This window comes from Doryrhamphus excisus, linkage group LG5 (genome assembly GCF_037039965.1).
Source record: "Doryrhamphus excisus strain RoL-2023G ecotype Guam linkage group LG5, RoL_Dexc_Guam_v1.1, whole genome shotgun sequence".
In the NCBI taxonomy this organism is placed as follows: domain Eukaryota; kingdom Metazoa; phylum Chordata; class Actinopteri; order Syngnathiformes; family Syngnathidae; genus Doryrhamphus; species Doryrhamphus excisus.
This window is the reverse complement of record NC_136361.1, coordinates 1,163,740-1,191,547: the sequence shown is the minus strand read 5'-3', so window position 1 is coordinate 1,191,547 and position 27,808 is coordinate 1,163,740. Positions and strand designations below refer to the sequence as shown.

The 27,808-nt window shown below is 46.3% G+C and overlaps 1 protein-coding gene across 5 annotated transcripts in view; it reads right to left on the bottom strand.

Annotated features, from left to right (window-relative positions):
• Nucleotides 1-4,067: 4,067 nt before the first annotated feature.
• Nucleotides 4,068-27,808, bottom strand: part of LOC131108418 (partitioning defective 3 homolog) — a 183,159-nt gene continuing 159,418 nt past the window's right edge. For all 5 annotated transcript variants that reach the window (XM_058059327.2, XM_058059332.2, XM_058059333.2 and 2 more), the window contains 3 exons: nucleotides 14,674-14,794; nucleotides 10,243-10,358; nucleotides 4,068-6,702 (listed from right to left, as the gene is read on the bottom strand). In XM_058059327.2, the coding sequence (XP_057915310.2) occupies nucleotides 6,330-6,702; nucleotides 10,243-10,358; nucleotides 14,674-14,794 (610 nt within the window). In that variant the 3' untranslated portion in view covers nucleotides 4,068-6,329. The remainder of the gene's footprint in view (nucleotides 6,703-10,242; nucleotides 10,359-14,673; nucleotides 14,795-27,808) is intronic.

Here is a 27,808-nt window from a genome sequence, read left to right as displayed (position 1 = left end):
ACTGTATCTACTGTACAAAAGGCTGAGAGATTAGAGGACTTATTCCCATGTAGATTTTATGCTGAGACGCTTTACTGAAGCAATTCAGCCGATTGTGCAGTCGGGAACGTTCTGGATTGGATCCATAAACACGGAGCTTGTCTTTTCACAGCGACGAGGAAACATCAATCTGGCACCTGTGTCAAAGATAACCACCCACATGCTGTATTTGTACATGAAGTACTACCCAGAAAACACTGATACTGTAGTAAAACTGTTGGAAAAGTTTAGGCAGTCAAATTCATTCATCCATAATCCAATCATCATTCATTCATACATCCATAATCCCATCATCCATCATGGATATCACATCGCTAGCAAAGCCGCAGGCCCCGTGCCACGGATAAAATGAAAGGTAAATTTGGGAAAGCCGGCAAAGAGAAGGGAATAGTGTTATTCATGTTCAATACCCGCTCAGCTTGAATTTATTCTGCAAGATTATGATGAGATCAAAACAAGGAGCGCCACAAATATTTACACGTGTTGTTGTACTTGTGGCACCAGAACACTTCAAACAATACATTAGCATTTCAAAGCTGGTCAAGTCCGCAATAATATTTATTTTTATATTTACTTTGCTGGCCGTCGGGAGCGCACGTGCAACATCAGTACATATTTGCAGTGGATGCCGGACGGCTCCCCGGTGACTCGCATGTGCGGGAGATTGATGCCTCGTGCGGGGCAGATGCCTTCAAGACGAGCTTCTGAGGAATCAAAGGCGCTTTCGCAAGAGAATCCACTTCTGTCGCCGCTAATGGCGTCTTTTAGCATGTGTCGCCAATCAAACGGCCCTCACAACACCTTCTGTTTTCAATCTGCCGCTTTGACAGGCTACTTGAAAAGTTAAGGGGCCCGAACGTTGCCTTACTCCGTGTTTGAGAGCGCAGAATACGACAGGTCCCATTACCTTCAAGTGAAGCCCACTTGGGAAGCCCCTCGTCTTCTAAAGCTTGTGATTCTCCACTAATATGCTCCACGGCAAAGCACTTTGGATATCGGCAGAAACGTCACTAAATGGCCGCCGGTTATTACGGCTGAAGATGAGCCAAGAGTGAAATTGCTCATCATGGAACGCTTCCGAGGCTTTGGAGTTGAACAAACACGTTTCCGTGCGTCTTGTGTCGTAACCTTGACGGGACACCGAGTACTAAGTACTTCGGTTATTGTTCTGTTTGGTTTTTGATGGAATTTATTTCCAATTTTTCTTTGCTTTCGTACTCCGATTAATGACTGATTAATGACCGATTAATGGTAGATTAATGGCAGATTAATGGCGGCGACCAAGACCTCAAGCAGAGCTCAGGAGACAAGCATGGAAAATAACCAGACCATACAAAGACCTTTTGGCAAGGAGGTCCGGGACAACCAGGCATACCTTGACCTGGAGATGCTGGAGATAGCGAGCGACGACCGAGCTGGAAGGATCGTAGACGAGCCGTTCAGCCAAGACAGGAAACCAGGAAGCGGCGTCTCCCAGCTGCTCCGACTCAGCCTAATCGGCAGGCGGCCATGACGAGCAGCAGGTGCGCCCGGTTGTCCCGCCTCCTGCCGGCGGCCAACTGCAGGGGAGAGAAAGAGCGAGCGCCACGAGGCGGGTGACCACAACAGAAACATTTACAATTGTTGGAAAAAGAAAATAATAAAAAAAAATCATCAATGGAAAAAACAACTGTCACAATCATAATTTCTTAAAGAATTTCATGAGAAAGTTCAACTACTCTGAATTTTTAAAAAGCAAATATGTAAAAAAAACACCAAATTTTAACAGAAAAAAGTAAAACTATTTGTTTCTATTTTTATTAGGAGAAAAAAGATTAAAATAAGAATAAAGCCATAGCAACACAAATAATATAAATATCTTTTTACGTTATCTCTAGAAAATATTAAAGTGTCAACTTTTTTCAGCAAATGTGTGTTATGTCTCCCGCCTTCTGTCTGACACACCTTAGACTTCTCATGGTCCAAAGAGGGCCCTCCTGGTCTTGGGTCTTCCCACATATGACAAAACACGACACACAGCATCACCAGATGTTGGCCAAAGCTTGGAGCCGCCGTGTGCGGGTCATCCTCGCTCCAGCTCGCCACTTTCCTTGCACATCAGGATTTACGACCACCGTTTATCCCGCAATAGCACCGCCTTCCGCTTTCAAATTCCCAGCCAGATTGAGGAGCGGTTCTTCCACCCCCAACAGGTGACCCAGGCTATAAAAACCATCTCCTGAATCCAGAAACACGAGCATTGTCATCCAGCGGCATCTGCTTCGTATCTCCTCCTTCCATAAACGACTCGTCTGCTGTTGCTCACTCATGACTTTCCATTAGTGAAGGAATTTTGGACTACAGATCCCGAGGATGTATTGTTTTATGCAGGAGAGATAATGGGACTCAAGGACAGCTTTATTTCCCCCGCGGACAATAAAATGTGAAACCTTGAAGCTGTTTTAGACGAGCACCCAACATGTTGGACACCACGCCCACATTTCATTGCTCTCCTGTCCAGGAGTTCCCTCAGGATCCTCAGTGGGACCATTCCATGACTCAATTGGATGCTTTTGAAGTTGTCATTTTACAAGAATAACGTCTCTTTGGTAGCATCAAGTTGAAATAGTCATGAAAAAAGACAAGTCATTCCATTATGGTCACCAAAGCGGATGCTTTATTATTGGCCGTGGAAAATGAGGTTGCAGAACAAGTTTGAATATTACAAGAATAAATTCCAAATATTCTGTGAAGAAGAAAGCTGAAATAGTTGGAAAATTGGAATAAAAACTCCCAGCCGGAATGGAAAATAAACACAAAGAGAAAAATATGAATAAAATATGAAGAGAAGAAAAGTCTAATGAGGAAGAAAGTTGCATTTTAAGAGAATAAAAGCGTGATGCTATGAGGAAAAGTAATGGCATTTCATGAATGAATAAAAGGTTCTATGCTTCTTAACAAAAATAAAAGTGTTTCCTGTTGGGTCGGTACAAAAACTTGCTATTCCGTTTGGAGCATAAAAACCAGCAGGACTTCAGACACGCTGACGACTGACCGGGACTTGAACCTAAGGCTTTACTCCCAATCACTCCAAGGTAACACTGGGGCACCGTGATGGCGGCTCAGGGGGGAGGAGCAACGTCCCAGCTCCTTCAGGGATGCCCCTCCCCCTACTGTTTGGTCTCCTCTCTGGCTTCACTTTCATCTGACCCTTAATCTTCCCAACGCTGATATCCGGAGCCGCGCCATCATCAAAGGAAAAATGTATCGACTAAATGAGCGCAGGGATCGTTTCAAGCGCTTAGATGAAAATAGATTTGGCAAGAAGGAAAACCTGACGCTGCCTTTCGCTTAAACGTTTGGGTCTTCATCACCATCTCAGGGATCGCAAGCGTTTGAGAAGCCAAATCTGCTCTCAGGAATGGAGATTAGCGAGATGATGATGATGATGTTTTATTGGATATTTTCATTGCTGCTCCAGCCTAGAAATGCTTGGACTCGAACCCCCGGACCGACAGACCACGGACCCCTGGACCGACAGACCCTTGGACCGACAGCACTGGCCAAGCTGTAAGACGTTTGAGTAGGAGAGGGAACATCTACACGAGGACTTGGCGGTCACATGACCCAGTCAGCAAATATTTCCTTGAGGGAAAACTATCCTTATTTTATGAGCCATGGAAGCAGACATTATTTATGTTCAATTCCTGAGTGACATATGTGAACTGGGAGAAGAAAGGACATTTTTAGATCTACAGTCTGCATTCCTGCTTTAGAGGTTTAGAAGTTAGCCACACTGTCCTACACGGTCGGGTCTGGAACTGCGATAAGGGGGGGGCGGACAGTCCAGTCCAGTCCTGCTTTCTAATGTAGCGTTTCACTTTGCCACCAGGGATGGCCTGCTGCTGTGACACCAAAAGCCAAACACCCCTGAGCAGTCAGCTGCTACTGAAGTAAGATGAAGGAGCATAACCAACAATAAAAATAAAAAAGCTTGTGTGCAATAATCCCCAAAAAAGAAAAGGAAACGAGCCTTGATTCAATTACTTCCAAAAGTTTTTTATTGCTTGTACACAAAAGAGCAGAATGTTGACTTTGTTATAAAAAGGAAAATTGCACTGTGCTTACATATTAGTCATTTTTATACCTCCGTACTGTAGTACCGTAATATAACACAACATAATCAAGGATGATCATAAACCCACCAGGAACACAAACACAACAAACCCCTGAAACGAGATCTTGATGCAACGACGCATCAGAGAGGCAGTCCAATAAACACGCATTAGGGACATTTGCATAGGACTCTGGCAGGACGCAGGCGGGACGCAGGCGCGACGCAGGCGCTCGTTGTTTGTTACGTAACACAATCACAGACACAGAGCACACAAACTGGCCAAAAGGACAGCAAATATGAAAAAGGCGGCATGAGCCAGCAAAGTGGAGAGCGCTAACCTTGAGCTTCTAATGCAAAGTGAGAAATGACTCCGCTGGCGGAATCAACCACAAGGTCACAGCTCCCATCTTCTTATCCTCCCACCGTGGAGGTGCAGCACTAGACGTGCTCATCCACACACGCTGCAGGGTGAACGGATCACACGGGTGCTAGCTGGCGTTTGTGTTTCCATGTTTCCACGCTTGGGTTTCATCCACCACGCTCGTCATAAAAACAATGCAAAGGTAACAGAGGGTCAATTTTGGAGTTCAAACGGCCCATTTTCACATTTTCTTTACAAAAAAAAATCTACATCCCCGTTATTGTTATTTATATTATTATTCTTTGGTTTCAAAAACATTCCCTTACACGCACATTTCCAAAAGTATCAAATATTGATGACGACAGTAATCCCTCATTGGTGGCATCTAGGCGGCGCCACACTGAAACAGGAAGTCTCTTGGGCGCCGGGCCTGGCTCGTTGATGAATTCATTCATTCATCACACAATAAATGAAAATGAACTTGATCATTTTGGCGGCCGTGCAGGACGAGGGTTCAGTCTGTGCCTTGCATTTCAGCACTTTGGCACATTAGCTCCATAGAACAATGCATGAACAAAGTGAGACCTTTTGTCAGTCATACGCTCTGTCTCGGTGGGTGGAGGCGGGGCCGCTAGCATACGCACAGTGCAGAACAGTGTAAGAGAGTAGAAATTAAATTAAATTGCTAGAAACGATTTTCATTGTACTTTTCTTAAAAATTATTAGAGCCCTCTAGACATGAAATAACACCCCTACAGTCACCATTCCTATCACCAAATATAGTTTAAATAAGACTAATGAAACGTGTGCACGTGTGTTGCTGTAAGTGTGTTCTTGTGGAACAGACAGGAAGTGATGTCAGGGGTTCTTTAGCTTGGCATAGATTATGGCCACAGCAGTTGGGGATCGACACTGTTGCTTGTGTGTCTCACCCAACATTACAGTAACATTAGTGACACCTAGTGACCAGTGAAGAGTACTACATCACATCTTTGAAGGCGTCTTATGTTTGCATTGTTCATGAAGAATACTTTTTTAATTCAGGGAATTTAGATAAAAAATAAGTCAAATTGACCTAAATAAGCTTTTTTTTTTAACTAACAGATATATCAAACCATGAAACAGCATGGTTTATTAACATATTTTTGAGGGATTACTGTAGAGCCAAAGCCATCTCGGTGAACGGACGCCATCATGGAGGACAAAAACCAGATGAGCTGACAAACGGGCCCCCCCGCGGTGCCGCAGCTCGGCCTGCGACCACCTGATCAACATTCAGCAAGGGGGCGGCTCTGACAGCTCGGGGCCAGCAGGCCTCACTTCCATCCCAATCATTGTGGACAAGGCCGGGGCCCCAAACCTTGCCAGCAAGGTTGCCGGTTCTCGCTCCTCGCCGCACATGACAACAAAAAAGCCCAGAACGCCTCCATTTTTAATGAGGTACATTCATTAATAACCCTGACCTGACCCACTTTATGATGCCGGTTCCTGGGTAGGCCACACAGGATCGGAGTAACGGAGATGTGAAGATGTTTTCTTTCAGCAGCAGGAACTGTGGTGAGAAAAATGAAAGATAAAGTAGGAGGAACGGAAACTAACAAAAAACTAAAACCGCTTCACTCCTACAGGTGGTCCAAAACCTGATCAGGTACCAGCATGAGAGGAATAAATGGAATAAAAAGGCACTTCTTGACATATTGTGCAGAGGAAAATGAATATTGTACAAATTGCTAAAAAGGATTATGGTCCACGCCAGTAAAAAAGTTCAATATTAATACTCCAATAAAAAATATCACAGCATTTGGACTTTTCAAAAAGTGTCTTGTGTTGCTTTCAGGAGTAAAAGTGCCTCCCTTTCTCGGAGCCCTGATGAAACCTGCTGAGCTTGGCCAGCTGAGTCGGGGACGGGGGGACGTCCTGCCTGTAGGGACCCTTGGATTTAGGGGCTTCCTGACTGTGGTCTCTGCTGGCACCGCCGGGGGGTTCCTGGGTGGTGGGCGGGCGGCCCGTGATGAGCTCCTGCTCTCGGCGCCTCTGCTCCTGCCTGAGCAACTCCTGGGTCTCCAAGACCACACGGGCGTTAAAGTTGGATGTTCCCAGGTAGCCGTTGTGGGGTCCCTGGACGCCATCCCTGGCATCTGCCGCGGGCGGGTAGGCCTTGTCCCATGCGTCTTGGGATGCCATGCTCGGGGTCTTCCGCGGTGGCCTGAACACAAACACACACGTTTATGTTAAAGACACACAATATCTTCACTGAATGGACATGATCTCCTATGCAAAATCATTGGTTTGGTTTCCGTACCCGGATTGCTTGGACCTTTTGGAAGAAAGAACCCAAAGAAAGACTTGGGACAGGGACACCCTGGGACACCCTGGCCCGGTCGCCAGTCAGTCCCAGACAAACATTCCCACCAGTGTCTGGTTAAGCTAAAGTGTCAAAGTGCATTAAAACATGCTAACTGTCATACATGTCATTTCTTTGTAAAATTGCACGTCATTCACTCCATGGCAGCAAAAAAATGAGCGCATTCAGTACTTTGTATCTACGCCTCCTCTTCCGATTGAAAGAGCTGGGCAGGGAGCTATTACGGACAATTGGTGGGTTTTGGGCTAAAGTGGAAGGCCTGCGTGTCCATTATTGGGCTCCATTAAAGCCAACATGCCTGGCAAGACTTGCGATGGGGCTTTTTACGTCAGCCTGCGAAGAAAAATCCCTTTCGCACCTCACTAACCGACCTGCTGCCAGCTTAAAAGGCTTTTGTTGCGCCGATACAAAGATGAAGAAAGAAACCAAGAGCTTCTAAAGGCTTTTTCTTGGATTTCTGTCAACGTCTAATGCCGGCTTTTCAATCGGAAAAAAATAAATTTATTACAGTGAACATCTGATTTGACTTGGTGTTTATCGCTGCAAAATTATTACCGTTGCCCTTGAGCCTTTACCTCCATTGTCGTTAGCGGAGACATACTTAGAACGTCTGTGATGATGGAGGACATTGTTAGTGGAGATACTGAGAACGTCTGATGGGATTGGTAGTGAATTACAGGAAAGTACATACCTTCTTTAGAAATGTCATATTTTGGTCAAAAACCTGTTTACAACCTTCTAAATATACTTTTTAATATGATCCGAACCCTCATGTCATGGAATAACAAAGCTTGAGTCATCTTTAAACTTCCATTAGTAGACATGAAAGATGAAATAGACTCATGTTGGCGGTGCCAGGGGAGCAGAGTGGGGGACGGACAGGAAGTGACATGGTTCGGTGGGTCAGCGCCGCAACAGTAGGCCGTGCTGGGGACTACCGAGGGATTAGAGGATTCAAAGCTGCAATAAAAGTCATTTGTTGCAGTCATCCAACATGACAGCAACATTGCTGACACCTAGTGACCAGTGTAGAATACTACATATCACCACAAAGTCTTTCAATGAGTCTTCTGCATGCAATTCTATGTCAAATATTTTGAGAGATATTTCCAAAACTGGTAACAAATATTTGTAAATTTCTGCATCTCAAGACCGATATGGTACCAATAACTTGCTATATCATTAAAAATGATGGGTTATCTGAACTATTTTAATGTCGGATTGATCGGTATGACGTCCTAATTCCCTCATGCGGCCCTAATGATGCCGGGTGAAAACATGGAAAAACAACATAGCAGCTAGCGTGCATGTATGCACGTGCTAACAGCTGCCAATGCATTTATGTACCGACCACATGCTAGCTGAGCTTATTACCCTTTTCTGCTGTGCCCGTGTGCGAGTACGAGTACATGCAGCATGCATGCGCGGGTAAACAAGCAGCTCGGCAGATGCAAGGCCAGACTGGCGGGAGAACCGGACCGCATGTTCCATATCAGGCCCGTTCTGTCTGGCCGAGCCAACATGCATTTAACATGGCGGCTTGGCTCACAAGAGCAGCCAGCCCCGCTCATGAGGGACACGCTTGTTTGGAAACCCGGGACGCCTGTCACGCACCACGGCCATCCGCAACTCCACAGCGACAGTCGACTTTTTCCAAAAGCAAATGAAGAAAAGTAGATTTTGAGAAGCTTTTCTTTCTGGCGGGGAGGAGACCAAAGCAGGAATGTCTGACTGATGCATCGGTGGAGTTAACGCTCTTATCACTTCTTCTCCCGAGCCTCAATATGTCACAAAGTAGATTACATTTACAGATGGGGGGGTGCGGTGGTGGGGGAAATATATTACCCCAAAGGGGGGGTTAGCTCAAGAATGACAGAACATAACAAACACAGCCAGGAACTTGCTTCTCAGGAAAAACATGAGGTGGCTGCGTGTTTCTTTCTAACAGCTGGGAAGAATCACACACGCACACGCATGCACACACACACACACAGGCACACGCATGCACACGCATGCACATGCACACACGCCAGAATGACTTCACATAGACACTCGCCGGCTGATACATTAGGAACTAATAATATCAACCTGAGCCAAAGATCGTCACTTCCTGCTCCCACCTGGACGCTACACTGCTGTCAGTTACGTTTTCCTGACCCCCCCCCCACACCCCCACCCCCCTCCAACCAACACAACTTACTTACTTGATTGGCATGTGTCATTCACACCACACGAGGACTGTCTTCTGGTTGGTTGGTGCTACTTTAAAAAGCCTCAATAAAACTAAAAGAATACAAAAATATACATAAATGACTGCGGCAGTGCAAAGACGGGATGAAAGGTGAAAGTACACACTACTGTATGTACTGTTGGTACATATGCGTTGGATGTGACAAACCTGCCATCCATTGCTTACCAGTGTACCTAATGTTGTGGCCAGTGCCTCACGTCATCGCGGAGTAAAGGAGCTCCTTGAGTGGAAGGCGGAGCGTCAAGGATCTTATCTTAACCCCGTGCACACGTAAGCAGCTAGCATGACTTCTTTTTGTGTTTGTTTGGACTCCATGTCTCACGGTTCCGGAGGAACCGAGCAGAACTATGCTGACTAATCTGGGGATGGAAGACTTTAGACACAGTCAAACATCTGAGTGTCTGCTAGAAAACACGAGATCATAGAACATCAGCCACAATCGGCCGCCAGTTTCTCCACAGAAGAACATCAACTGTCACGTCACATGAGATGCCAGCAGATAACTTCCATGAAAGGAAGGCAAAGATCGCTCCGGTTTGTGCAGACGCCATCGATTATGCGTCCGCGTGGACCGCAAATCCATAAGTATGGACAGAAACATGTTTTAATCGACCCAAATGTGACCGTGGCGAGACAGGCGGGTGGGAAACGGGATGGCACTGGGAATAATGATTGGCGTTTGACAAAAGAGAGATCAAAATCTCCTAAGACGGCAGTCACTTTGGACAAGAGCACACACACACACACACACAATTCTCAACTGGTGGGTCGGGACACTAAAGTGGGACGAGCATCCATTTTGGGCGGGTCATTGATTCCATAATAAAAAATAATAATAAAAATAAACAATCTTTAATTTTATGAACTAAAAATAAAATAGTCCATGAAATATGATGTTTGACATGTAAAATATGGCTCCTTTGACACGGCCAGGAAGTGCAACCAGCGATATAAAACAGCAGCAACGACGCTCAGCATCCCGTCCACCAATATACCAAAATAAAAGGGTGGGATGAGGAAGGCAAAGAACAGAAAAAAGGAAAAGTCCTCGTTGGAGAGGACCAAGGCACGGATGGGATGACCCGGAGCGGGTCAACGTTGTCTTCACGCGGGTATGGACTCAAACGTACCGTGGCAGGGAGCTGTATTGTCGTTGTGCCTGGTGGAAACCGCCATGGTCCTCCTGATGCTGCTTTTCCACCGCTACCGAATGGCGCCCGCTCGGTTTGTCCGTCCCGTTGGCGGCCTGTGACATTCATGAATTTCCATAAATTATAATGCCAATAACAAACGCTACTCTTAGTACTACTGTAGTACTACTATACTACTACAATAGAAAGAAAATGTGTTATGACGTGAAGGTCATGTCGCTCATTGTTTATTGTTGACTTCCTCCCTAAAAACAGGCTTAGAAAGGGCTAGCACAGACCCCCCCCCATGTTAGCAAAGTGACTTGACATGGAATATTCCGCTGAACTGGGATCAGAATGCCAGATAAAAGCTCTAACAAACGTCCATATGTCCCCATGGCGCTGCTGTGCTTCAGTGAGAGGCCGACACGGACACGTCGGCTCACTCCGCGCTGATAACAAGCCGGCTGAAAGGAGAACATGACAAAGCAATTGAACGCAACACACGGAGGGGTCTCATTGGCAAGCCTTCGCCGGCCGAGGGTGTGATTCCAAAAGAAAGAATGCGGAGGGTAGACTGAGCAATATGATGCAAACAAAGAATAGTGGGAGTGTAACAGTGACTATAGGGGTGTTATGTCATGTCTATGGGCTCTAATCTCATTAAAAGCTGTATTTAGTCAAACAGGTGAAAATGTATTCCTTTTGAATCCTATTTATTGGAAATGTTTTTCATACATTTCAATCATCGAGTTGGTGAAATGCTAAAAACAAAGATCGTTTGTGGGCAGTCGGCGCCGCGTTGCTGCTGTCGCGGTGGCGTTGGAAAGGAGCGAAAGGTTAGGAGCGAAAGTGGCGTCTGCACTTGGAGAGCCCGTCAGCCAAGACGGCCAGTTGGACGCGTCTGGTCTTTTCTCCCGGCTCGGACAGCTGCAATAACAACGCAATTACATCTCACTCAGCGTCAACAGCAGGTCCTTTCCTCACTTTTCAATTGTGCAGCAAATTGGACTCATATGGTGACAAAGTCTCCACAACTGGAAAAGTAAAAAGAGGCTGATTTGCCTGAACGCTCCTAATGTGATTTGGGAGGAAGTGATGAGGAATGTGGGCATGTGACAATTGGCTTGGAAGAAGAAGGGTTGGGGCGGATGACGCCATGCACGGGTGGACGCATGACAAATTACCAGGAGAGAAAATCAGTCAACGTAATGGCATTAGACCGGGAAGGGGAATCAGATTATTCCACCTTGGATCTTGGAATAAAAGGTGGTATCAAACAGGACATGTGCTCAAATCAAATCAAGGAACGTCCGTGTTTGTTTTTATCCAATAATGTCAGCAATGATGAAGATATGAAACACTTGTTGCCCAGGTTGCAGGGCGCTAAAACATGGCGGTGAAGATGAGCGAAAGAGACGTTATGAAAATTCTTTGTGGGGATCGAACGTGGGGGCCGGCAGCTGATGGATTGTTAAATGGATTTGGACACGCCTTGACGTGGGATTAGGTCGTGCTACAATGTTTGTGGTTCTGTAGGGTTGGATAATAATAACTTGCTGACGAGTCGCTGACTGGCGTAGTGACACCTCCCCACACCACAGCGGCCTGGGGGGGCCGGGTGGACGGGTTAGTGTGTTGGCGATCATTGTGCCTGATGTGAGATCATTAAAGGCCGCAATACAAACCCGTACTTCTGGTAATCAGGTCTGGTGCTTGTGTGTCTCATCCAACATTACATTACATTACTGACACCTAGTGACCAGTGTAGAATACTACATAACATCTTTAAATGCATCTCTGAATGCCCTATATTTGTATTATACCTCATTTACCCATTTTTATGATGGCCAATGCTTTATATAGGCAAAAATATGTCAAATGTGATTAGAGTTAATAATGGGCCATATTCAACCCCCAAAGAGCAAAGCACTGTGGCTTTACAGTACATAGACATGTACAGTACATGTATAGGTAGTGACAGACACTTGATATATTTTATATATCAGGCATTAAAACACATTTTATGAGACAGGAGGAGAACCATGGGACGTCTCCCAGCCAATAAAAAGATAATTCTATGAAAAATACAAATGACACTGAAGTAACGTTTCATAAAAACAATGTAAAGAAGCGTCGGGAACCAGCCATCTTTCTGCTGACAAAATAACGTCACAGCTAGGAAAATTTGACCTTTTTCTTTGGTTGGCTTGCAAATATTCCCAAGCTAAATGTTGCATTAGCGGCCCGTTTATCCAAGCGGTGGAAGAGACCACGTTGATGAATGGAAAAAGCTGCAGTTATTGTGCATGGCGCTCTGACTTATCTGCCTGCTCGTGCTTATTGGTGCGCAAACCTAACAGCTCCAAAATGGATTTTATTGCTGCGCTCGGAGAGACACAAACAATTCTGGATAACGCCGAACATTTGATGGGCAACATCTGGAAACTTCCTCTCCCCGAACCGCGTGAGAAGCAGAAAAACAACAAGTGTCAACTTTTAATTGTGAGTGTTGACTGCTTGACCTATGTGGCCTATGACATCACTCGCATCGGGGGGGAGCAAACTCTGAGCTTTTCCACATTTTCACTTGTTTTCATGCTGAAAGAATCACCAGGCCAGTTTTCAGTCGGGGTGGATGAATGGATGAATTTATTAATTAATGAATCACTGGACAAGACAGGATTTGGTCTCTATGTCTTGGGTGGAGGCGAGGCTGCTCAATACACATACAGCAGGGGTGGGCAAACTGCAGCCCGGGGGCCACATCCGGCCCATCAAGCGTTTGAATCCGGCCCACCAGTTGCTTCCCAAATATTTAATCTGCCGTCAACATTTAACTTCCAAACATTGTCATTGTACTTTTCCTAAAAGTCATGTTCATCTGGTCTCGTTCTCGTAGACCCAATCTCGTGTCTTGTCTGGTCTCGTGACCCCTAGCTTTTACAACGCAGGTCATCTTTTTGGACTGGTGAGCTTTTATTCCGCTCTACTGCCCAAACGTAATGCAATATTGTCAAAGAATGGTTTGTATCACGCTTAAACATGAATGCTCAGTAACAATAAGCTCCAAATCGAGACCAGGTCGAGTACAGCCCACACTGTGACTCAGTAGACGTTTCTATTAGAAGATCCATCAGAACAAAGATCAAGGTAAAACTGTCCAAAGCAGTCTCTGATTCAGTCCGTAGGAGTACGACTGATCTGTTGAAGCAGTCAGGATCCTGGCTCGAGATCCAGACTCGAGCTTGGAGTCAGCTTCAAGTCAGTTTTCCCAGGAGTTCCCCTGATCGCTGCCAAAATGTGACAGACGGGCTTGCGTCTATCCCAAACAAGTTTAGCCGTCGTGATTCCTTGCTCGGGGATGACTGAAATAACATGAAAGCCGACTAATAAAATAGACTTCAGGACTCCCAGGCCGGCCCTGTATCTTATTACCATCAGAGTAACGGGGGTATACTCAACAATGTCAACAATCACACGCAATTAGAAGCTCAGACGTTGAGGGGGGGAAAGCGGAGACTGCTTAGTGCTGCACAAACAGATGGTATCTCATTTGGACAGCGAGCTGGGGAGGGAAGGGACCCAGAAAACGACAGGGAAAGATGCCCAATTTCAGATTTAGGAAACAAATCCAGAGGAAATACATTTAGCCCTGTCAGGGTGGGTGGGGGTTTCAGGGCTGGTGTTCTTCAGGCTCACAGGAACCAGTAAGAAAAACAAGAGCCGATCGTTGCCATGTCAGCCGAGTCCTGCATCTCATGGCAGTGAATTACTTTCACACGTTGACCTGCAGTTTTTAGCATTTAGCATTTAGCAAACACGACTGCGTTCTTGTTTTCAGAAAATACCACTCAGGCCACCCAGAATGCCGAGGCGTCCGGGATGGAGGTTTACCAACGTACCACCTCACAGCCGCACCAGTTGGTATCCGTCACAGATATGCACATGAAAAGTACACAGACAATAGTACCGACTGACTAATATCACAAAGTATTTTTTCCCCAACTCTAAATGTGAGAAATAAAAGATGAAATTGCGTCAGGAATTAACTTTCTTGTATTATTCCAATGATGAAAAGTAAATCCTCTTGTTGGTGCCGATCAATCAAACAGTAAGCCAACCACTTAAAAAATGCAATTTAAAAGCGTTAATTTGAAAAATGACTTCTGTCGCGTCGAAGGAAAATCATAATGAGCAGCATGTCTTCAATTTGCCCCCCCTCCCTTGCTACATTTCAGATAACATCAAACGTCTTCCGTGCGCGTTCCAAGAGCACGTGTGTTATGTTTCTCAGACGGACCCGTACGCAATTAGTTCCGAGTTAAAGGTCGATGCTTTGACATTTGTCACGGAATGATGGCTGCGGTTGATTCCGAGGCCACGTTTCTGTCCACTTATTTCCGTGCCTGAACCACACCAGATACTCACCCCAGTCTGATCCAAGCTGTACGAGTGGCGGTGGCCGTCCGGGTCGTCGTCCTGCTTTGCCTGCTGGAACTCGTGCCTCAGTCTTTGTATCCGGTCATGGTTGTTGGGAGCCGTCTGATTGCTGAGGGGAGGAAAGGGGAACAAGCTGTTTTCAATCCAAGTAGTGGAGGTGGACATTTGCGGGTAACGGGTCATTGTGGCCCGGCCCCGAGTCAGGGTGTTATCACAGGTGATACTTTAACCTGTTGGTTCGTCCTCATGAAATATCACAACATGACGACTACCAGGAGAAGCATAAAGGGGGGAGGAGCCGCCTGCTGTGGCCCAGCAAGGTGCACTGTATTCGGGCACATGCTCAGAGCAGCTGGTGTGCTGCCACGGAGGTCAGAAATCTTTGGATTTGAAACACTTTATTCATCCCCAAGAGGCAATTTCACAAAAAGTCACCGAGGTGAAGACATCACGAGAATACGCTCGACACGCTGCTGTCCACGACTGCTCAGCAGAGTATTGTCTGCTTGCTTACTCGTACTGCCTGGGGAGTCAATCCACCCAAGGTACCGTGTTGGACTTAATTAACTCCTGGTACGCGATGATGTCACCTGTACATAGCTGAGGCAGCTATCGCCATCAGCCGGCTCGTGTGCAGCACCGCGGCCGCATGGATCGGTAGCGCTGCATGATTTGATTGAGCACGCTTTAAGAGGGAACGTGTCCCTCGTGAACCACTCGCAGTGATGCATGTCTCTTTCCAACAGCAGAATGTACGTTTTTATGGCACGCAGTCTTTAAACACGGTGGAAATCCCTCATTTCCATCCCCATCACTCAAGGGCTTGGAGAGGCCTGTCAATAGGGATCAATAGCCGTTCCTTCAGTTTAATCACCCCCCCCCCCCCCCCCTTTTATCAGCAGCTACAGAGGCAGCGGCCAACAACACACGATTACGACGAGACAAGCCGCCTGATAATAAGCCTGCTTTATGCATACCACAGGGATGCGACCAAGGGTTAGGAATTTGGGCTCCACAGAGATGGGGGGTGGGTGGCGTGGGATGTCGGAGTGGAGAAGATAGGGTGAGGGACGGAAAGGGAGATAAAAGTAGCGGGGGGTTGCCGAGTGAAAGGAGTGAAAGGTTAATGAAGAGCATGTGAGAGAAAAGAGACGTGAGTCAGGACAAAGGTGGCCCATCGCCCGCCAAAGAAAAGCATACAATAAATGGACGGGAATAAAAGAGAAAGACCGGAATGTATATTTTTAATGAACACTTAACACGCATTGAGGACCTGCCACTCTTATTGTGAGGAGCGCCTACACGGGGGGTACGCACGTCAGCGCTGACGCCATTCTCCATTTGGACCCAGAGGATTCTGGGGGCAATTATGACAACAATCGGAGAAGGAGTGTGCACATCCCCGAGGTGATAACAGGCTGCAGGACACGCTGCCAATCAAACTTTATTAAAAGCACAAGAAACGTCCGCATGTGGACGACACGCAGATCTTAGCGCCCGGCCTTCAGCAGCACTTGGTTATCGTGTTCTTTCTTCCTGTCTTGCCAAAATCAATTGTATTAGTTATACCCCATTTGATTCAGATGGCTTATGTGGACACAACTGCAGGAAGTAGTCACTTTATACAGTGGTCGCAATTAAGTGGTTCACTAGAGTGTGAGGAATCTAATGCTTCCAGTTATGTGAAGAGCTGCCCATTAGAAAATCAATGGGCTTCATCCGCTAATATGTTCCTACAGCTTCTTTCAAACCTCCTTTATTCTCAAGAACGCCTCTTCAACCCGACTGTCATAACAAGTCCTGTGTTATTATTGCTATTATCTGAATATCAGTCATGATTGGACATTAGACTGCAGAACGGGGTGGCGGTCATCTCCCGATACCGATCAATATGCACGCAACAACAACAGACAAAGATAGAGCTGGAGTCCAGAGTACGCCATTACCTTCATCCTTCTGTCTCTAATTGTTGCTCTCGGACCCTGCAGCAAGGATGGAAGTGCTTTCAAGATCAGCCGTTAGAGCTCTGGCTCGCACGTACTTCCTAGCGCTGTACAGTTCCTTTATTTGACATTTTATTTTACATTACGCCAACAGCAACATTGGAAATATTCTCAAAATATGCTCATGCATTTGAATCCATGCATACATTTTACCAGAGCTATGCTAGCTGTCCTCCTGCTTTTTTATGGGTCAAGAAGGTCAAGAAGTAAACGTCCCCTCTTTGGTGAAATAGTCAGCTAGCTAATCCTGTGGAGCCAAGCCTTTAGACCAGGGGTCGGGAACCTTTTTGGCTAAGAGAGCCATGGAGGCCAGATATTTTAAAATGTGTATCTGTGAGAGCCATATACATTTTTTTAAACATTGAATGCAATAAAATGTGTGCATTTTTATGTAAGACCAACAGTTTTAGATATAATGGGCTCTAATTACGTAGACCAGGCACACTACCCCACGCCAATGGGGTGTGGCCAGCACACTTTCGTGAGCAGCGCAGTGTCTAATAATAAATCAAATACTTGTTGCCATTAATACAACTTCTGCTGCTGCATAGTTTTGCACCGTACTCCGTAGACGTATTTCATTCTTTAGGCCATCTTCGTCAGAAGGCTTGGTTCTGCAGCTTTAGCTAGGTGACTATTTGACTAAAGGAGGAAAGTTTACATTTACATGTTTTTTTGACATCTCAGTGACCGAGGTAGACTACAGCATTACCCAGTAATAATCAAGTTTTGGTGTTTGACCTGGAAAATATCATCAGGAAAGATAGATATGGTTGGCCGTATTGCAGCAGAATATAGATGGACCAATTAAAATGCATAAAAAAGTTGTTGATTTTGAATATTATTTTTAACAGTCATTTCTGTGATGTTTACTTTAAAATGTTAGCAAAAATACATTTTTATTGTGGTAAGAAATGCTTGAGAGCCAGATACAGTCATCAAAAGAGCCCTACCTGGCTCCCGAGCCATAGGTTCCCTACCTCTGCTTTAGAGAAAGAGATGGCGAAAAGACAAAACCATCCCAGGCACCGGAAATCCCAATCATGGTAAGAAGTATTTTACGGCTACTGTAAGGATAGCTTCATTAAAACACAATGAAAAAGAATACATTCATAGGCTAATTATATTCTTCTTGTCTTCGCCAAAAAGGTTCCCGCCCCGTTTTAAAGCATTGCAGCCACGCAACCAGAAGCTGATGATTGACCCAGAAAAAGCCCGACCTCGGCTATTAACAAGACCACTCAAGGCGGCGTACACCCCCCCCCCCCCCCCCCCCACACACACACACACAATGAGATCCATCGCCCTCATTTCACACACTAACACACCCATCAAAGACAAGGCTTGCTTTCGCTCATTAGCAACATTTGCTTCCACGATGGCGGAGTGCGGACCGGGCGACCATCAGCGAGGGAGCGATTCCACCAAATGGGAACTACAGCGGCATAGCAATCCAATATACATTTCTCCAATGTGAATGAAATTGCCTGAAGAGATATCTGGCAGTGGGGGTAGACTTCAGCGAGTGGGGATTAGACATGGAAGTTCAAAGACGGCCTCAGTAATATCCAGACTATCTGCAGGGCTTCTCCCTCCGTTGAAGTGCAGCAACTGGATTCTTCAAATCACGTGCTCAGGCAGATCCGCGTTTGGGGAGGACAGGGATGGATGGTGTCTGCAGTCAAAAGAATAGCTGAGTAGTTTCCAAGTTGTGTTTTGGGTACCGTATTTAGTCGGCATGGCTACCAGTTTTAGTGGTTATTATTATTCAAGTGTCACAGCAAAAAGGAGAAAGCGTTATATTTGCGGAATTTAAGCCATGTGTTTGTGCATCAGAGAAAAGGTTCCACGTATCAAGTGACGCTTCCATACATGCCCAACGGCGAGCCACATCCTGAGCAAATGAGCTGACAGGACTCGGTCCCAAATGTCTGTTTCTGCTTATCTTGTTCAAAGTGGGACTTGCCGCAGGAAGAGATACAATCGCGGGGAAAAGACACGAGGTAAATAAAGTTAGTGCGCTACAACCTTCTAAGGCCAGACTCTTTATTTTGCCGCCATAACAAGATTGGAGGAAAATGACTCAAGCTGTTTGGCCGTGTTTTAGTTTGCTGCTGCTTTGTCTCGAGTATTCGACTTGGCCTTTGCTAGTCTCCTTTCTGCTTTGAGAGGAATGTTTTCTTGTTGAATCCGATCCTTATTTCTCTTCTCTTGATCACATTTTTTATATTTTACATACTTTCTTTGTCACAATTTTTGACAGAGAACCATGGCTTGGTTTTGGGGGTGCCAGGTCCCGTCTGGTGTTCCAGGTTGGGTAAGATTCTCCTGAATGCATGTAATCGACAACCTCATAGCGGTTTCCAATACTGACCGACAAGCACACAAGATTCTTCAACTGGACATAAATACGTTGGTTTGCCCGAGTGACCGTACCGTCATGGCGTCACTTCTGCGCTCGTTTGTCATCAAGTCGAAATGTCTCGTGTTAGCTTTCAAAACTCAAACAATGTAGAACCTAACGACAAACAAAATGTAACATACTTAAGCAGATTTCATCCATCATGTCAGGGACTCTAAAATGTAAAAATGATGCAAGTTAACGTTTGAGGACTGCAGCTTTACATACGTCTGATTCCCATCCCACCTGTGTTTTTTAACTGAACTGTTGACAGGGGTCATGAGTCCTCCAAAGCTGCAGTTGGGGAGAGGGGGTTGGGGGGGCTGCGGATTCCTGCCTGTGTAATAGTCATCCTTTGATCCAGGAGGATTTGGCAGATGTCTCCGACACCACGGGGCTTAGAGCGAGGAGGCAAACAACGCCGTCCCTGCACTTGCTTGTGTCACATGTTGAGTCTCAGTCTGGCCGATAAACACCGACGCGCAGCTAATAAAGGAGTCGTCCAATCACAGAGCAGAACAGCGGTCATATGAGCCCGTGTGTGTCAGGGGTCAGGGGTCAGGCCCTACTAATCACAATAAGAGCAACAGAAGGCTGCAATCAGAATAAAATCCCAACAAGTCAGAAGTTTGATGGAACGATGGGAGTCGAACTAAAGAACTGTGGCGTTCCGGTATGACTTTAAAACCAGCACGCTATCTGATCCGTGCTGATTGAAATTCCCTTTTGCCCGAGCGTCGGTACCTCAATGCAGCAGATAATAGCGTGGCCTTCTTCAGTTGGGGCCCTTTGGCAATCTTGAATCAAGTCAAAGGCGTAGCTCATCTTTATTTCATCGCACTGTAGACTAACATTTAATTCAAAGACAGAGAGATAAAGGTTTGGGGAGAGATGGACAGGATACGAGACCTTCTGTGAGGGCAGCACAAAAGATGAGATTGCTATTACTTCTGGTCATTTTTTAGGGAAGAGAATGCAGATGAAATGTTTTTTAGGCTGGTATCGCTGAATCAGCCTTGACTTTGCAATCAAAAGGAAGAGTTTGACATATTTTGCTCTTTCCGCCTTTCCTTCAACTTCTCCATATTCTCTTCCTGCATATTCCCAAAGAAATCTGATTGGATTTCTTCCTTTTTTGGTGTGTTCTTAGCTCACGTGTCATTTCTAAATGCCTCAGTAGTCCTCTGTGGCTGCAGGGATAGGTCATGAATTCCCTTCTGCCCCCCCCCCATCCTCTCCCACGAGCTTGGTAAGTGACAGCTGCAGGCCGGACAAAGGCCCGATAACACCCTGGATTTGTCAGGCTCTGACTTGACCAATGTACCCCTGTGACTGATGCACCGACGGTGGCGCCTCGCCAGCGAAGCCCCCTCCCCTCCTGGAAGTGGCTGCTGCTATGGAGCTATTTATGAAGGCCCGCGTGTTTGCATACATTGCGGGTATATGGGGTCCTTGGGGGTCCTTGGAGGCATCGGCTGGGATGCCTGCCAAAGCCGAGGCCTGGGGAGCATTGGGAACCCATTACCAGAAGAAACACTTTTAGCACAGTTTCAAGAATATTCAAAGAATATGAATATACAGAATATAGAACATGGAAAGTTGGTCTAGGGAATCCTAACTTGGTAAACATGAAACTAAATGTTTGGTGGGTGACTTTCTTCTTTCTAAGACCCGTTTTAAGGAGGATGCATTTGAGGAATTAGTAGCACAACAACACGGTGGTGCCTATTTTTAAGAATTCATTTGTTGCAGAAGGTTTGACAAAAATGTAAATGTACAAAATGTAGAAAAACCAAGGCAACACTAAATCATGGAAATCCAATGAGTCTGTCCCGGAAACCCAAAACATTCAAGATGCAGACACTAGGGAATCGAGAATCGAGAACAGAGACTAGCATATACTAATATTTTTACATGCAAGAACAAAACCAATGCTCAAGATAATAATCGTAGTTATGATGTGGACTTCCTGTACATCCTGGCGAGATGGAATTCAATGATCAAAAAGGAACTTCCTTTGGCCCCATGGTGGATTTTTAGCAGCTGCCATCAATAAATTACTAGAAGAATCCGAAGTCTTATCTTTGGAAGAACAAGAACCCCAAAACACCAACGTCACCTAAATTTGCTTTCTCATGAACACAAATAAAATAAATAAACAAACACAAACGCGCTGAAAGTCCTTTAAGTTGAAAGCCTTCCTTCTCTCCGTGATTCCATCCTAGCAGCGAGTGCTTGTGTAAATACAAGCCAGGCAAGGAGTCAACCCTCCAGCTGCCACCATTTAGGCAAAAACAATACGGCAGCCTTCTGTCGGGCCTTTTCATAGCTTTTATGGCCTGTGCCCCCCCCCCCATCATCAACGCCACCTTTGTTTCTGGCACGGGTGGAGCTTCTGGTTCAAGGAAACAGGTGTGACCCTTGAAGGAAACATTTCTATGACTTTTTGTTTTGCCTTCAGCATTGATAGAGATGCTCAATGGTTGAAGGACATGTTGTGGGAGAGACTCTTACCTACTCCAAGTCCATGTCAAGTCTCGCTCTCTAGTAGAGTTTCTTGTGAGTGAAATGTCAACAATGCACCTCCATGGTCAATGCATACGTGCAGTGGTGAAGGACTGTCAAGCAATAGGATATGGCCAAAGAGCAGGAGCAGATCTAATAAATACGACACTTGAAGCAGGGAAATAGACTCCATGGAGGTTTAGCTCTTTAAAGGTCTGATGGAAGATCGAAGGCCTGAGGGTGTGAAGAGTGCTGGGGGTGGGTGGGGTTTTTAAGGATGGAGGACTCTACGCTGGTAGTGTCCTGGAGAGAGGGCGGTTCACTCCTAGGGATCTCCAAAGCAGTCTTCTTGAGTGTCTGCATCGCAGTGAAGCTGCTGAAGTTGCTGGGGATCTGAGGTGACATGCCAACGTTCCTCCGCCTCCTCTGAAGCACAGCCACTGTGGAACCCTCTTGACCAGCTGGGTGGTCTCAGTGACCAATAAGTTCTTCTGTCCTCCTTGTGTTCACCATCCTCTCCTTGGTCTCATTCGTGCTGAGGGCCAGGTAATCGTTTTCACGCCATGTCACCTGACCGGTCACTCCCTCCTATGCACCTCCTTGTCCCAGCCGTCCAATCATCTGCAAACTTTAAGATGGTGGCGCCCTCACGGGAGGGGACACAGTCATGTGTGAATAGTGTGCATCTAGGACGGGCTGAGGACACAACCCTGTGGGGTGCCAATGTTTGTTGTGGTGGTGGATGAAGTTCTGTTTCCAATCCTGACAGACTGTGGCCTACCAGCCAGGGAGTCTGGGCGCCAGTCGCAGTGTGTGGGCTGGAGTCCCAGTTCTGATACTTTGTGGGGGATTACCACGTTAGAACTAGACTGGAGTCAATAAAGAGCTAGCTCATGGAGGTGTCTTTATTTTCCAGGTGGGCTGGGCAGCAGAGGATCTGTTGGGCGGGTGGGCATATTGCAGGGGGTGCGGGGTATCTGCTGCTTTGAATGTGAGACAGCACTACTCTCTTGAAGCACTTTAGAACGGCTTGTAGTCCTTCAAGCAGGTCAGTAGGCGCTACTTCAGGTCAGGGATCCCACCGACCTGCTTGGCACCCAATCCAGATAAACCTTTAAATAGCATTCCCTTTCTAGGTTCTTCTCAAATGTCATCCATCCATTCATCCATCATCTTTCACTTACGTATCTGTGGTTGGGTACGTACGCACCTCCCTCTCTGTTTATCCAGGCCGAGCTCTCTGACATGAGGAGAAGGTAGCACACCATTTTATTCTTGTGGAACCGGGACTGAAATGCTGGCCTTCATTTGAACTGTCAGTCAGCTTCAACCCGCCTTGTCAGATCCATCTGAGCTTCACACAGCGATTTGACCCCTGCCGCCCACTTGACTTTGCAACTTTTCAAATTTGCAACCTGAAACTCCCTCATCTTCCAGCTGCACCCACAGGGAATCTATCCCCAACCCTGTCTGGAACTTATTTGTCTCACCAGGACGTGAATCATTTGGCCATAAAGAGAGAAAATATGACAAAACGTTAGAGGGGATGCAAGATCTGTGACGACATTAAAACATAATATTTCTCGCGAGAACAGGGCAGCTAAGCCGGCGGGTGGGAATGCCCTCCGCCCCCGGAAACCTTTAGAATGCAGCCCAGCCCTTGAGCAACATCACCAAGACCTTGGCCTTATTATTATTATGATATTTTTTATTGTACTTTTCTTTAAAATCTCGTTTTTTCATGTGTCGTGGGTTGGAGGCCTCATCTTAACCGTTTCTTCTCAACACAAACCTTGTCGGTTGTGAAAACAGAGGCATAGAATCAAGTGCCTATTCTCTGTGTTGTGCCAGCATGACCCAAAAAAACAACAGCGCCTCCGTGCATTTCTTTACAAAATTCCATTGCCGATGATCAGTCTGGCTTTTTGATGAATGAACAACATTCCGACAACGTAGCGGTTTGTACAACTTTTAAGGGAACAACCTCGTCTACTCTAATTTGTTGTGGTAACATTTCCGGTCCGTGGAATAACTGAAAGTCCACTTTGGATGCTCCAAGCAGAGCCGGCATCCTGTGAATAACAAGGGCAGGGAGGTCTCCGAGGGGGCCTCGGCAAGTCCTGCATCTGGACCGCATCTCATTTACGGCAGCACAATGCCAGCCTTCTGTGGTAAATGCAAACAGTTGTTGACTTTGGAAATGTCATTGCCTCACACTGCGCAGGTGAGCCTTGAGCCGCAGGTAAACGATTTACATGGCAGTCCAATACGCACGTGCCGCCACGGCTTCCTCTATTTATGGTTCAAGAAAGAGCCGCGGCGGGGGGGTGCCTGTCAGTCAGAGCCCGGCGAGGGTCACAGCCACTTTAAACAATAGAAATATTGATAGAGAATGTAATAAAGCTAAATTAAAAAAGATGGAGTCCAATGATTTTCTTGTTCCCAGCACAGCTGGGCCCAGCTTTAAGTGGCGGAAGCCGGGAAGGGGGGCTGTTAGTGGGTGGCACTTCCAATAGTGGGGAGCGGTCCTGAGAAGGCAGTAAAATAGGAGGGGCAGCATCCATTACTGGATTAAGTCTTGGGGCCGTATTCTGAAAAGCAAAATTGGGAAAGAAGGAAGAGGCCGGGGGTCGCGGGTCCTGACCTCCAGTAATGGCAACCCAGACAGATGAGCAGAGGGGAAGATGGGGCCGGCGGTACCATTTCAATTTAGGCTATCAATGCCGTGTAATATTCAATGGGAAGGTCAAGAGGTTGGCATATGGTGACAGATGGGTGACAAACACAAATTGGTGATGTGGCAGACAATTTCATTATGTCAATTTGAAAATCCAATCAGTTTTGACACAATAAAGATCCGCAATAACTCCAAGAATCCAGGACTTTATGAATAAAATGTCATGTCTGTTTTACAGTTGTGGCCGCAGTCGGGTCTGGAACCGCTTAAGCACAAAGAACCAGGGATGACTGTACGACCAAATCAGCCTAATTTACCCAGCCACGGCCTGACCTTTGCTAGTGTTTGTCAAACAGTGGAGTCAAACAACCAATGACAACACGGCTTCATCATTAGGTCCTGTCTTCAAGCGCTTTCTCCATTGTCTCCTCCGAAGCACTCAATTGTAAAAACAAGCATCTGTGGGTTGGAGGAGACTGACATGATGACATCATATGTGATCAACTATATTAGCTGCCTCAAATGATGACATTGCCCACAAGCAGGCTGAACCAAGAGCCAAGCCATGCAATGACAGCACATTTGGACCAGCCCACAAAGTCCCGGAATGATGGCAGGGAAGAAGAAATGCTTCTATTAGGCAATCTCCCATCAACATCCCGAGGTTAACATATGTTAATGCCTCTTCACCCCGCGACCCTCGCATTCATGGCGTCATTATCGAGCCCAGCAGACATTATGTTGGCTTGTCACCGCTTTGATCAATGGCCGCACCGCTACTCTGCCTTAATGAAGCCGCCATGCTGCCTTGAACGGCCGAAGCTGCGGCGAAGCCTAACATGGCTGTCCCTGCGCTCAGTGCGAGCGGACATGCATCATCTTGCATCAATCAATCAATCAAAAGTCCCATGTGACATCTGGGTCTTGGCACCCTCTAAATTCTCCCAAGAACAGCCACCAGCATGCTAATGAGTAGCTAATGAGTAATATTTAATATCTTGGCATCGAGGTGTAAAGTTGCTGGATGGCATCTTAATATGGGCTGGTTCAACGGAACGGGATTGGGTCCAATGGAACAGTTGGAACAGCATGTCATGCTGAAAGCTCATCCCGGGAAAGCAACACCATGGAGGACCTGAAGAGCCGCTCCCATGCAGGGGTCACGACCCCAAGGTGTGTCCAATATGGCCGCAGGTAAACATTAGGAACGGGAACTCCTGAGCTGCTGCAGAAAGAAACACAACCCAAAAGTCGGATTGACTTGAAATGTCGAGACTGGAAAAAACAGGTCGGTCCAATTGCAGCAAGGCTGCTGGGAAAACATGGCCGCCATCAGGTGGACTAGTGAGAGCTAATGTCGCATTGAGTTTGTCTCATGTTTATCAAACATTAATACTTTTATGACATAGAGTCATCAATCACTACGCAGTGGTAAGAACTTGTCAGCTTCACGCTCATGGTTTTTCATGAATATGAGTTAATAAATCACGCTGTTGTATGGTTGAGTCATAAAATATTTAAGAAAATAATAATCCTAATAACAGGAGTTACTGTCCACTCAATTATGAATCCCCATTTTATTTTCTGCTATGTCTGCCAGATTAGGTAATAGGAGTCTAAAGGTGACTATAGGGGTGTTATGTCATGCCTAGAGGTCTCCGATGTTAAAAAGCATAAACATGTTTCAAAATACAACTACAAAAAATTCCGCTGCTTTGTGGAAATTCCCTTATCACAGCCGGGTCTGGAACCAATTGACCGTGATGAAGCTACCACACATGCTGCCATATACAGTAGTCCCTTACTGTATATGGTAGCATATACGATGTCGGCTTATGAGGTGTATGTACTCTATGAGAAAGGACGTGTATATTACGTAAAAGACCAGACTACATTGAAAAGAAGCACTCAGTCGTGGTACAATATATTATTCCATCAAGTCCCGAGGGGAAAATGTCTGGACTTAAAATGATGTCCTTAGTCGGGCCGCTCCCCTACAGCGGGGGGGTCATAAGGGTCCAAACTCAATGAGGTAGACGGCCAGATGCTTTTAGATGCTTTGGTGGCAGCGTTCCCAGCGAACGGCTAAGTGGTGGGGCCAGTTATGCTATCTGTTGTTTCCTCTGGGAATCCAAGCAGCATGACAGGCTTTGAACGTGTTCTACTGAAACCGAAGCATCACGAGAGGAGCTTGTGAGGACTTCCCAAGCTTCTGAGAGCCGTGTGTCTCCAGTTCATTTCACGGCATGGCCCCTCCTTTCACCTCCATTTGGCAAGACTTGATATTCCCGGGCAGAAGCCCAATAAGGCGTCCCATTTTCATATGAGACACAGCAAAGCACTCAGCCAAGCTCCAGTAATGTGCCTTGTAATGTCCGTGAGAAGGAATCCAGCCTGGTTCGGCGGGGTCGACTCTGCTCTTTAATTGGAACGAGGCGGGGGCAATGATGACAAAACACTGTCACCTTCAGGTGGATTAAGGAACGGCTGGGAGTAAAGACGTTTTTCCCAGACAAACCACACAGGATTAACCCCTCCCCCTCCCCAGCGTTCCCTAAAGATGCCGAGCGGTCATGGGTCTGCCCCCAGATGGTGAATGCGGGAGGTGACGTGTGAATGAATGCACCAGTGAGTCCGACCGAAATTAGGATGCTGTTATTACATCGGCCCAGATAGACACTCGCATTACCACCTCTGCACTGGGGGGCAGGGGGCCGGGGGCGGGGGGACATGGGAACAAAAACATTAACGAGGAGTGTGCCTTTTAATTAAAGGCCAGTGTTTGGACAATTCTCAGGCGTGGTAGTTGTAAGGTTGTAAGGCGACGTGCACGATTGTACCATTTGACCGATTTGATTGATACGTGACAGGATGACAAACCTGAGTCATATGACTCAGGTTTTACTGTGGTGGAGGGTTTAAGGACAAACTGGCTGCTAAATTGGATTGAGTTCCAGTGGCCGTGCATTGAAAAATAAACTAAATGAATCCTCTCGTGCCTTCTCACTGCCCCCCCTAAATCCCTCCTCTCCACATTTCCAACAGCCGATATGCAAAGAGTGATTTAGCCTGTAGTAGTTTCCTTCAACTTTAAAAGCACAGTCATCCCTCCCACATCGCCAAGGGAATATCGCATTCTTTCCAAAAAATATTCATAAATGATTGCTGTTCCGGGCCACACAGTCAGGAAATCAGGAAGACCTGGGTTCGATTCTCCTTGCGGAGTGTTAGCTTCATTGGCCACTCCAAATTGTCCATAGGTATGATTGTGAGTGTGAATGGTTGTTTGTCTATATGTGCCCTGGGATTGGCTGGCCACCAGTCCAGGGTGTACCCCGCCTCTCGCCCGAACGCAGCTGGGATAGGCTCCAGCATACCCCCACCGAGTGAGGATAAGCGGCATCGAAAACGGATGGATGATTGATTAGTTTATTATAAGACATATTGAAAGACTAGTTATATGTATGCTACATTTTTGTCCCAAAATCATGGAGTAGCCAAACCTTTTCCCAATCTTTCTTGGAGTCCACCACCCAT